This window comes from Acanthaster planci, linkage group LG04 (assembly GCF_054643075.1).
Source record: "Acanthaster planci isolate LZ-2023a linkage group LG04, COTS_SCS, whole genome shotgun sequence".
Classification (NCBI taxonomy): domain Eukaryota; kingdom Metazoa; phylum Echinodermata; class Asteroidea; order Valvatida; family Acanthasteridae; genus Acanthaster; species Acanthaster planci.
In genome coordinates, this window is record NC_141780.1 from 2693660 (window position 1) to 2705769 (window position 12110).

The window sequence follows — 12110 nt, forward strand, 5'->3', positions numbered from 1 at the left end:
TCTACCTCTGCTATCATTTTCCTTGCCGGCTCAACCAAAGTACTTGATCTGATTTCTTCATGCCTTCTGTAATTAACTTGATAATCTGATATACACAAAGGATTTGAAATCCTTTAGCATCAGTTTTTTTGGGGAAAAGGTTGGAACACTGCCAAGTACATGTATCTTCTTATTTGAGAACCCGTTTCCTAGTTGTAAGCCCTCAATTTTGTTTTAAGAGAGTAAGACATAATATTCCGTGATAAAAGAATGTTTTCCTTTTGATAAAAAACTGAATCCGCAGATTGCAGACATGAAGAAATGGTGTGATTTGTAACAGTTTATAAACTTTTTTAATACACTCAAATATTGCAAATGAAGAACCAGACAAATAGTTCAGAACAAGATGATTTACATTAAATTAAATAAAAGAAGAGGATGAAATTTCAACATCAGCTAGCTGTGAAATGGGACAAATTAAAACAATAAATTAATTCAGGGCAGGCCTTAACTATAACACAGCGAAGCACAGTTTTAGCTTTTTTATACAGTTGTATTTACATAAATTATAAATAGGGAATAGAAGTGAACTTGTAGCTTGTCGCCTCCCAAGACAAAGAGCAAGTAAGATGCACAACAAAATAGAACAAAAGGAATGTAAAAAGGACAAACAGTGGGAAAAAAAATGTTATTTTGTGTAAGACAATCTGCAACCAAGATTCCTTGCTTTGCCAACAAGCTGTGTCTCTCAAAAATGCATGAGTTGGAGACTCATAATTTTCTTTTTTTTGTGCACATAAATTACATTAAACATGAAAAAAGAAACCTTAAGTTGAAAAATATAAAATACTGTAAAACTTGCACACAACCATAAAAACAGCAAATTAATCAATGCCATTAATACATTCATTATCAAGGTATAACATTGAACACCTTTTCAATGTTTCACAGAAAATACATGTATGCTTTAAAAAGATGAGTCAGTTGAACTTCAACCAGTGAAACCAACAGTTTTAGAGACGAGATTTTTTCTACTGAAGCCTACTAGAGTTAGTTCTGCCTGTATTATTCTTTCTTAGCGTATGTGACAACAGGGTACCGGTGTATTTCATAGTCTGTTGAATGTTTGGGCAGTGTTATAGTTTTAATATTTTATTTTTATAAGCACCTACAAGAGCTACTTCTCCTTAACAATTGCAGGTTGTGACTGAGGCTTATCAGTGTGAGATACTGGACACATACAGTTTTACTGAAAAGTTGAATTTGTGGTTTTGCCGAACATGTTTGTTTGATTCCTAGTACCAAACGTGGATGCGTCATGTCTACATGTTTAGCATGATGTGACATTTTGACTGTGTGACTTGACCTCCAATCCCAGTCCTAGTAACTGAACTTATCTGATTAGACTGCTATCCTTGGATCGCTATGTAAAGTGTTCTATCATGTCATCATTACTTCTTGAACTAATACTGAAAATGCCACAAGCCCACATTTTCAGAGCTATTTTGTTGCAAATGCCTCTAAGGAAATTAGCCAAGACCAACCCTAAGGCCATGTTTGTTTCACACGGAGCTAGATCTAGATCAGTGATCCTAACGATGGTCCGCACCATCCATTAGGCGAGTTTTGGTGTCTGTATACCAACGACAAATCACTGATCATTATCCAGATCCGTGTGAAACAAACACAGCCTAAGTTATAGGCATATGCGGAACATGTTTTTTATTATTGGAAAAGTATTATTAAGCAGTTTTATCTAGGCTTTATATAAAAATTTTTCAAGGCACCAAGTATTAGAAAAACACTGTTCAAAAAGTACAAAATTTTAATCATTTTTAAAAAGTGTAAAAATGGTCCAAAATGCATCTTTGGTCATCTGAATATTAAAGTGAACTTAGGGAAGTACTTTTAAATTGATTTGAAATTTTGAAGTTTGGTGTAAGGCATGTCTTCATCTTGTTTCTTCGGAACGTTGTAGTAGGGCAGAATAGGTGTGGTCACAAAGTTTTCAGTGGATCTTAAGAATTTAATAGCAAAATCTTGCAAAGTTATGGCAGTGTGTCAAATATTTAGTAGTTTGAGGAGGACCCTTGTGGCAAGCCAGTATTTCTCAGGGGATGAGGCTATGATTGAGTCTGGGCATCTTGCGATCCGGTCGTGTACAGTTCTGTCTTGTCATCAGCTCATGAGTTTGAAACCATTTGCAGGATCCTCCGTCATGTCTGCCACACGAGGAATGTAGGTTGTGGCACTGATCATTCATTGGATCCCAGAAACAGCTATCACCTTGCTTAACTCGTTCCATCTCTTGTTGGCCGCATGGTGAGAACTTCCCGCAGGTGTCGATCTGATGCAGGAATGATAAAGTTAAAGAAACTATCAGCAAAATATATAATCATTTGCTTGCTTATTGCGCATGCTTTTCTGGACTCAGTGGAATGGAGGACTTTCTTGGAAACAAGAGCAACATGTTGAACCATTTCAAACATTTGACCTTCAAAGTTTAACCTAAATTTTCACAACTGCCATTGACGTGCCAGCAAGGTGTTACATTGTATGCAGTGTGGTGAAATCAGAATTGCCCAGAATGCAGTCAGTGTGTATATGTTTTCAGCTTTGAAAGTATTCACATGTGAATCAGGTTCACTCTTTTACCTGCCCTTTGGTGGATGAGAGAAGACCTGGGAAGAGTTAAATCTCTCTAACTACTGGTAAAAGTGTTATAACTGTTTCCTATTTAAATGCAAATGTAGTACACGTAATTCTGTACGTAGCACGTAGTTGTTGCTGCGTCCAAGCGTACCTATCAAGATTTCATCAGAATAAATGCAATAGTCTGTTAGCCCTAAGAAAAGCTCAGCATCCATTTTAAAGATCTGAATTAGCTACAACGATTCAGCAAATTCCTTATTTTTGGCTGAGGCAGAGATTAAGACAATAATTTTCCAAGGCTATGTGTACTTAAACTCTGATCTTCATCAGCAGAACACTTAGAAAGCGTGATAGATTTTTTTCCCCTAGCAGGGAAGTGTGTAATTGATTTTGGATGGTGCATAAGGATGTGTTTGCAATGTTACTTGGACTTGATGAAGGACTAGTGCAGTATTGCCACTTAAGCTGTAAGGTAACCCTGGACCAGGACAGCATAATGAGATTTTATGTCAATATCGGCCTCTTTCTGGAAGTGAACTAAGATTGTTGTCTTGCAACCCAACCCAGGATATTGGCTGTGCTCTGATGTTGTCGGTGTAGTTTGAGTAGGATCAGATGGAGACATTTATGCCTGGAACAGTCACTCTGTTTAAGTACATTTAGTATCGTGGCACTTGCAAAGGCACTTTGGACTTTAGCACTTGGAGCAAAAACCAGATTTCTCTTATTGAATATAAATGTGTTGTCCTTTGCATTGCATTCAGAAATAAAGTCAGAGTAATACAATCACAGCAAGTGTACAGTGTAGTTAAAAAGGGGAGGGAAAATGCGTAACTTTACAGTTTTGTTTTGTGCGAGTCGAGAATTTCTGTTCATGGAAATTTCTGTTCAATTTTATCCTGTTCTCAAACTTAGTGATGGTTGGAGATAGCCTTCTATGGATAATCACTTCTGAAATAAAGAATTGTTTTTATTGCTTAGATGAACTCATAAATAACCCTTTCTCCAGAAGAGGATTGTTTTCCTTGCTTACCTTACAAGAGTCGCAGTTCTTCTCATACCAGTACCGCAAACCACGCCTCTGATGCTTGGATATTTGTGTCCAAGGTTCCCTCCAATTGCAATTGGTAAACTTCAGTTTACTATCCGTAAGAAGACCTGGAGGTGAAATTATGGGTAGATATTTATCTAATTCATTTTATTTTTCTTCTGACAATATGAGTTTGATTAGCTTTTGTATAGGAACATGATTACAGAATCAATTTTGTGGTTCATTGAGCAAATCCCTGTTACAGGGATGCAAAAAGTCACACTTTCAGACCCGTGGAGTTACTCATGTGTTTCATTGTTCACCAACAGAGGGCGCCCTGACCACTCTTCAAGACTAGTGGTTTTCTTGTTTGGGTTGATTGAATTGATATACTGAACAAGGGAAAGGCAAAGCATCTTCATAGGGAAAAAGTTGCAGATTTCTTTCAAATAAAAGAAAAGTTGAAGTGGTAGATGATTACCTGTTGTTAGGCAACGAGTCAAGTTTGACAACCTTTGTACAAAACGTCATAAACAGTGGCAAGGAGGCCTGTTTGGCAGTGTGCAGGTGATCATATTTCCATACATTGTCTTGACCAAAAGATGATTTACTGTTCTGTTAATTCAGGTAAGCTTCTTCACGGCTCTTGGTTTAAGGTCGCAGTTTGCTACAAGAACAAAAACTTCTGAACCCACCCATTATCACATAAGTCTTTCCAACTTCGAGGTCAGTTACCCCACACATGGATTCGTAGTAAGACGTGACAATCTCCGGATGACTTCCAACGGCGATAAACTGGTGGCCTTTGTAAACCTCTCTCACCCAGAGCCTGAAAGATCTTTGAGCACTTGTCAGGACGGGCAGGGGGAGCTTCTGGAGGTTGTGCGCATCGTAGCCTTTCTTGACGAGCATCTTCTCAGATTTGATTCGGGCTTTGATCACTGTGGAAGAAATGAGACACAAATGAAAACACAATAAGTTGCAAGGGTTGGCAAAAAATACCTTTCAAGATTTGCCTTGTAGGCTCACAGCTTTTAACTTGAGTGACTCATTTTTTTGGTTCTCCACTTATGTTCTTTCAATCTTTTGCAGTATTTGATTTCAAATTATCTCTAATTCCAATTTTGCTGCTTTACTGGTATTTCATACTGCAACAGCTTCAGTTTATAACAAGATCCTTGGGTCTGTAAGAATTTCCTTTTTATCAAAGGAACCCAACAAAGAACATAATGACTTGGAACCTAAAATATCCCTTGTTCAGTAACGGTGCTGTTATTTTCTGGGTCAAGTATATGCTGGATACAGTGTTCAGTTTATGCATTTCTGTCAAACGAATTTCAACTTTGTGTTTCTCATGTTCAGAAATACAATCTAGAAGTATTCATGTACAAATAATGTGCACTTTGTTCATGTAGTAAATGTTTGTGTGAGCTCGGACACTGCCAACTTTGGCGTAGTTACATGTGTGATTCCTTTCCTGTTTGTGCAAGCAGCTGACTTATGGTTCACATCAATAAACAAAGAAATAAACAGACACAAAAACAATAAACAGTAGTAAACATGTAGCAAACAAGAGACAACAGTGACAGTTGGCAAGATTGACTAGACTCATGGAAAGGAGGAAAAAATACACTTAGCTGTAAGCAAGCAGGAATGGATAAATAGGTAACTAAACGAACATGCACCTGCTATTCAGGGCATTCCTGGTTGAATAGGCATGTATCCTTGACTGCAACACCTGGCTTTGAACAAACAGGAGCCATTATGCAATGTTGATAGGATTATGCCTTGTGTACCTGGCCATTGTTGCTGGTAGATTCAACTAATAATTGCTTGTTGATAAAGCCATTATATGGCCTTTGTGCAAACCAAGGCACACTTATGCAGAATCCTTTGGCATAAAGGTCCTGTTTAATAGAACTTAAAAGTATTCCATTTTTGTTCAATGAACAGTATAAAATGTAACTCATGCTGTGGTACTGAAAGAAGGAAGTGAACGGAATTCTTTTCTGAAGTGTGGTTGAGAATAGCACAGCTGCATTGTTTTGTTCTTGAAGATTTTTTTTTTTCGGGGGGGGGTTACATTGGCAGTAGAGTCAATTTGCCCAAATCACAAGACTGGGTTTAATTTATGATAGAATGGGATATCAAGGACTGTTTAATGTCAGTCAAAAGTCTGTTCCATAATGTAGGACTCCTTTAACCGAAACTAAAGAGAGTATGGGTGTTTCTCTTGGAATATAAATGTAAAGAAATGAATGAATGAAGCTTATATTTTTTTAAAGAGTCTTCATCATGCTTCATTAGCAGGAATTTATCTTCCGTGAATTACATTGCAGCTGCTCTTGATTGTTTTTTTCTGGTGAGGGGGAGTACATGTACTTACCATCTGAAATTTGGCCAATAAATAATATGGTTTCACACTATACAATGGCACAAGGTCAGTAGGCAAAGCCAAGTGTATATGCCTCGTTCATGTAAATGACAATGAACTAGTTGCTGTGAACCAATCAGCTGGTTTTGAGGACAGTCAACATTGACAATTGATGTCAGATGGTGTCCCATCAGTATGAAGAAGAAAGCAGAAAAATGGGATGATGGATGAGAACAGTATCGTACAGTTACCAGAGGACTGGAAAAATTTCATTAACTCCTGTTTGTGTCACTTTGGTTCCTGTTATTTGTTCGGGAAAGTTGCCTTAGTCGTGTCGGTTTCAGTTGACTGGCCACTGCCAGCGTGGTCTTCATTGTTGGGAGTTTAAAAGGATGCATGGATATAATAAAATAACCCTGAGGGCTTTTGGCACGCGACGCCACGCGAAGCCGCACGAGCTAGGGATTCTGAGCCACGCTGGCGCTCCCCATCATCGCTGTTGTCAAACAAAGAGAAAAGCTATGTCACTAAGGAGCTTAAGCCGTCCCCGGCATTGTCCGCCCCTGCCAAAACTTTCAGCTTTTATTCCTTTAGTACCCGCTCCATTGATTTGCAAAGGGTGCAGGGAACAAAAGAACATCTGCATGGCGCGTGCCCGGCATCACTAATCAGACAAAATGTAAAGAAAAACTGGCTTGAAAACTGTGGGCCAGCCCAAATAAAGCCGCAGGAGAGTGTTGTGGTTTTCTTGGCCTGTGTCTAGCTGTTGCTGGCACCAAATAATGAGATTTCTTAACAGTAATCTTCAGATCACATTAAGCCCCATAATATTGCTCTGTCCACCTCCAATTTGTGATGTTTCTAAAAGGTTCCTAATAGTGGATGGTGACATGAATGGACTGGAAATGATGGAAGGTTAACTTCAGTAAAAAGTAATTTTTTCCTCCTATTGGAATTAGTGTAATAATCTAAGAAGTTAATGTCTAAAGTATCTAGAAGTTTTAGCAACCAAACTGAAAAAACAGTCCCAAAAATTCTTCATGGCTATGGATTCTTAATGAGACTATAAAAATGCTTGCAAATTCTTCACGTTGAAAGAGGCATGTTGTAATGTAAAGTGTCACCAGATACTCTAGTGTTTTAAGGTAGAAGGTTTGCGGATACTCCATGTGGAAAATATCTCTTGAGTATGTGTGGTTCTGAAAAGAACCAGTTACTCTTTTCAGAACCACACATACTCAAAAAGAGATATTTTCAACATGGTGTATCCGCAAACCCTCTACCTTATTGTATTCCACTATGCAAACCTTCAAGATGATGTATAGTGATGTATTGCAGAAATTTCCAAACGACAAAAGGATGCTTGAAATTATCTCTGACAACCTTGTTAACTGAGACGTGCAGAGAGAAAGCGTATTAGACCTCACAATGAAATTTAATTATATCTTGTAAACAGAGAGAAACTTTTTTCCCCAGATTTCACCAGCATTCCATGTGGGCATAACCTCATTTGCTTTTACTTAATATAGAGATACAGAGTTGGTGTCAAACCTAAAGCCAGTATGGAAACCAAGCTTTTTTGAAAGTCAGAACAATTATCCTCGAATCATTGAATTTAAAAGTTATGTTATCATTGTGCTGTAAAAAGTCAACTTACCAAAATGCGAGTTGCAGAAATGGTGTTGGGTATGCTGTGGCAGACAGGAACATGCAGTCACATTCTTCAGATGGCCCACAATCACCATCAATAGAAATAAACAGATAGGAGTACCAGCCCACACAGATGTTGCCATCCTGGCTAGGTTGGTTTAGGGCTGATCTGTACTTTTCTCTGTAACCTGCGCAGACAGATAACCCCCAAAACTCGCTGCCGTGGCTGATCAGTGCTTGAAATGATCCTGTAACTAGTAATGCTTCAGCATGGGTGCAAAGCTGGACCTATGCAATGCACTCCGCCCCCGTGGAACCCCAAACAACAACTAACACAACCACACCGCTCAGCACTTCTCTAATATTGATCGTTGGTATACACTACAACTGCTTTATTGACTCAGCCCCCGTTTACCACCAATAGGAGCCAACCAGCCAGCCACAGCCACAACGAACCCCCTCATGTGGCCCTTTGTTCAATGAAGCAGACCCCTTCAACCAGCCCCTCAACAAAGACTTGCACACGCTTGTGTGTGTGCATGCAGGGACAAATTTGTTCAGCACCAAGTTACCAAGAGGGACTTAATTAACAATAAAAAATGTGGTTTGGCTGATCATTTTTGGCTGAGCTCATTTTTGGCTGAGCCTTGCCCTTTGTCTATGGAATAATGGAAGTGCTTCGTGCAATTAGGCCCTACTGAGGAAATTGGTACAACCTGCTGGTAGTAGAAACCATTAACCTGTAAAAAAAGATGCTGTTACATAAGAACTTCAAATTTCTTCAAAGTACCAGTAATGATTTGTTCTTTGAAAGGAATCTTGTTTTACAAAAATTGGCTCTAAAAATCAAAGTTTTCTTCCTTTTCCCTTAGAAGTTTGCTGAGGATTTCTTTCATTTTTCTTGAAACTAACCCAGAGTTCATTAAAGCATAATAATCCACTACTATATTTAATTGGGGCCAGTAATATGAAGAACTGCAAGTAAAGTTCCAGTATGAAAGTTCCAAGGGCTGCATAATGCCAGATAACTTTTCTTGAAGTTCTGAGGCATCTGCAAACTGCATTTTGAAAGACTAATATAAATTACCTCGATGAAGTGATGTGAACAACTCTAGGCCCAAACAAAATTTCATACAGTTGTCTGAGTTATGAACAAAAAGGAAAGCTACCAACTCACAAATGGGAATTGATGCAGTGACAGGAACAAGATTAATGAGTTGTCACAATGTAGATTAGTTCAGGAAACATGCATGGAGAGCTTATAAAATGAAACCGGCAACCGAAAGGACAATTGGACTTTGGAATGGTTTCTTCAAACATGCTCATTTATGAGTGTTTGCATTGGTGGAACATGGCATTGTCATGAAAAGTGTTTAAGGAAGCATAATTATGTCTCCAGTAAAATTACGGAACATATATTCGTGGAGATAAAGGTATTTTCTCATCAGTTTATAGTTGTTGGTACTCTGTATCGTTCGAACATTAAGAAGGGCATTCTAGTGTAGTAATTTTTTGCTGCATCTGCAAGTCAAAGCTGGTACCCTGACTTTAAACTCACACATTTTTTATTTGTTTTTGTTTCGTGATTTTTTAAAATTATGGATCCACTGACCACCGTTTCCACCATTCTTTAATTTTTCCTTGCTAAGTATTGAAGTTGTTATTATTGTGGTCCTGTTACAGCATAAAAAAAACCCCAAAACATATAAAATGTTATCATCATGCTTTGTGCTTGACAAATTTCAAACGATAATTTATTCATTTTGCAATTCCATTCTTGCCTGTATCTAGTCTCCCTGTTTACCAACCTACTGAGACTTAACGATTTGGAAACAAACTGTAGATTTTTTTTATCAAAGTATAGTCTTAACACCACAGAGCTTCACAACTTGATCCTTTCTAAAAAAACGAGATGACTTTCTATTTGCATATTTGTAGTTTGAATCTGAATAAAATTTTCTGAATTGTGAAGTGTCTGGTGTTTTCTTGTTTGTCAAAAAGGTAAGCAGAAAACAGGTCAGACTTGGATCAAGTATCATTTCTCAGATGTACAGTTGTTTGGCTGTAGCAGTGCCTCCTTTTGTTTTACCTAGAAGCTATTTCTCAGCCTATCTTTTCCAAGTAATGTTTTTTGTTTCTCGCAGTCACGTCTCTCCAGTCATTTATTTATATGCTTAGTCATTTGTCCTTATAAGTTTCTCATGCCTTGTGGGAATGTCGTTAATTCCCTTGGAGTAATGTCACTCTGTACTCAGAAACCATGATGACTAATCGCAGTGTGAATTTGCCATCATCAGAGTTCAAAGTCTTGCACTCAGTACTTCAGATCACCACTGTGTCAGCTAGGATACATTGGAACTCAAGACTATTTCTATGAGATCTGCCCATATGTGTGTTCTTCTTTTGTTCTCTTCCATCTTCCAGGTTCTCACATAATTTTTGTCTAATTTTTCAGGGCTTCCCAAAAGTCAGTTGCAACTCCAGCTTTTGCCCGATTTTTAATTCCCTGACTTTTAAGTTGTTGGCTCGGCATTTAGTGATATTTTGTAACTGGAATATTAGAATCCATGCAATCACTCAAAGATGGAAATATTTTTGTTTAAATCAAGCCTTATAAAATGCAGGTAGGCCTATAAGTGGTTTCAATGTCAGTGACTGAGCCTGTCAACAAATTAGATGATGAATGCTTTGGAAATTTGATATTTAAGAATTAAAATTAATAGCCATTTTCAGGGGGCAGAATGTCCAGGACATCGTGCCCTCTGAAAATGTAGTTTTAGGGCAAGAGATCGCGAGTGAGCTGTCTTACTGAATCAAGACAATTAAAAAGACAACATAGTTTCAGATTCTTGAGATGTTGAGTGGAAATTTCAACCCTAGTCTTAGTTCTTACTGTGGAGTGGACTCGCTGAGAACTGCACTCAAGTGATAAAGTGTCAGTTAGCATGTCATCGACCAGCACACGCTAAGCATGTGTTTGTTCAAGTGTATGTCTCTATATACAAGTTTGGCTCAGTGCCTTGATGTATGAATGAACTGCCTTGACTAGTTCACCTGGCACATCCCTCATCCAGCTTGTATTGGAGGTCAGTGATGCATTTCACTTTTTGATTTTTCTTACATGTACATCCAGGTGATGCGTGTTTACCAAAAATCTCAGCCTTTTTATATGGTAACAATTGTGAGTGAGCAGTTGAGCGAAACCAGTGCAGAAATTAGCAGAAGTCCATTTCCAATAAAATGCAACGAAATGCCTGTTTGTACCTGTATGGTTGGTTGATTACCTGCAGAACCTTTGAGTGGTTCAGCCATTGTTTGTCAGCAAACACCTGCATTTTCCCTCAGCTCCTGAGACTATGTCATTTTTCAATCTGGGTCCAGTGCTGCCTACATGTACGTTTATTTAGGAAGCTTCTCCCTTTCTGTTTCCTGTAAATTACAATGTGGATGAATTTTGAGGAGGATTGGGCAGTCATTGGAGGGCTTCAAATAAGTGACGAGGGGAACAATTTACAAATATGATTTGATCGGTAGATTTCACTAGGATTTTCTGAGGTGCCCTCGGTTATCTATCAGCATACAACATTATAACAGTAGTATGAAGCTTGCTTAACTTATCAAAATCTAGCGGGTGAGTTAGAGCAGAAGTTACATTTTGTTGAATTCAGCAGGACTCAGGTTTGATCGGTTCATTGTTGAGTTGTGTCTGTCCTCGAGCGCTTGATTTTAAAAGTGTTCAAGGCAAGAATTTCGCAGAAAAGGTGAAAAAGGATCAAATCAGAGCTGGATCAAATCACCCCACTCAACATTGCTCACTCAATTGTCGAAATCAAGTCCATCACAATTTAAGTCCCTCCAAGTCCATCAAAAGTCTTCCACTCCTAATCCAGGCCACAGGTTACTCAAATGAACTATGACAAAGCATTCCTTCATCACCCTTCACCCAGTTACTCTTGTCTGGTCTTGTGAAAGGACTTGTGACTACTGTTGTGGAGGGACTTGTGAAAGGACTTATGATAAACTTGACATGTGTCAGTGAATTCCTGTCATCAGGCCAAGGTGAAATATACCAGTTTTCTAGACAGAGGTTATTGTTGTGTTAAGGAGTCCTGAAAAACCAAAAGAAGGAAAAAATATTAATTGGGAATAACACATGTACTTGTACCATTCTTTTCCCCCCCCAAGAAAAGTTCTGTGATAAGAACATTGCTATACATTGAATTGATATGCTGCCCTCTGTTGGCAAGAGTTGGCTCAAGTTATGGAATGGACCAGAACTGGGTCAGCGGACTCAGAGAGCTTGATTGTGTCCCAGAGGGGCTTCCAGATTATTTTTGGCAAGCAAGTGGAGAGAAAAATTTGCAGTTTCTTTCTAATGGAATGTCCTATGATGAAAACTGACTTGTACTTGTTCATTTATATTGA

General features: G+C 38.4%; 2 protein-coding genes across 7 annotated transcripts in view; one reads left to right on the forward strand and one right to left on the reverse strand.

Moving 5' to 3' along the window:
• The window catches only part of LOC110983659 (synapsin-like), a 180044-nt gene that overhangs the window by 46255 nt on the left and 121679 nt on the right, over positions 1 to 12110 (forward strand). The window lies entirely within an intron of this gene.
• LOC110983667 (metalloproteinase inhibitor 3-like) lies at positions 307 to 8729 on the reverse strand. The gene is made up of 4 exons (XM_022243102.2): positions 7693 to 8729; positions 4357 to 4602; positions 3665 to 3789; positions 307 to 2326 (listed from the first exon to the last, which is right to left on the reverse strand). The coding sequence occupies exons 1-4, from the start codon at positions 7826 to 7828 to the stop codon at positions 2090 to 2092; spliced, it is 744 nt and encodes a 247-aa protein (XP_022098794.2). The 5' UTR covers positions 7829 to 8729; the 3' UTR covers positions 307 to 2089.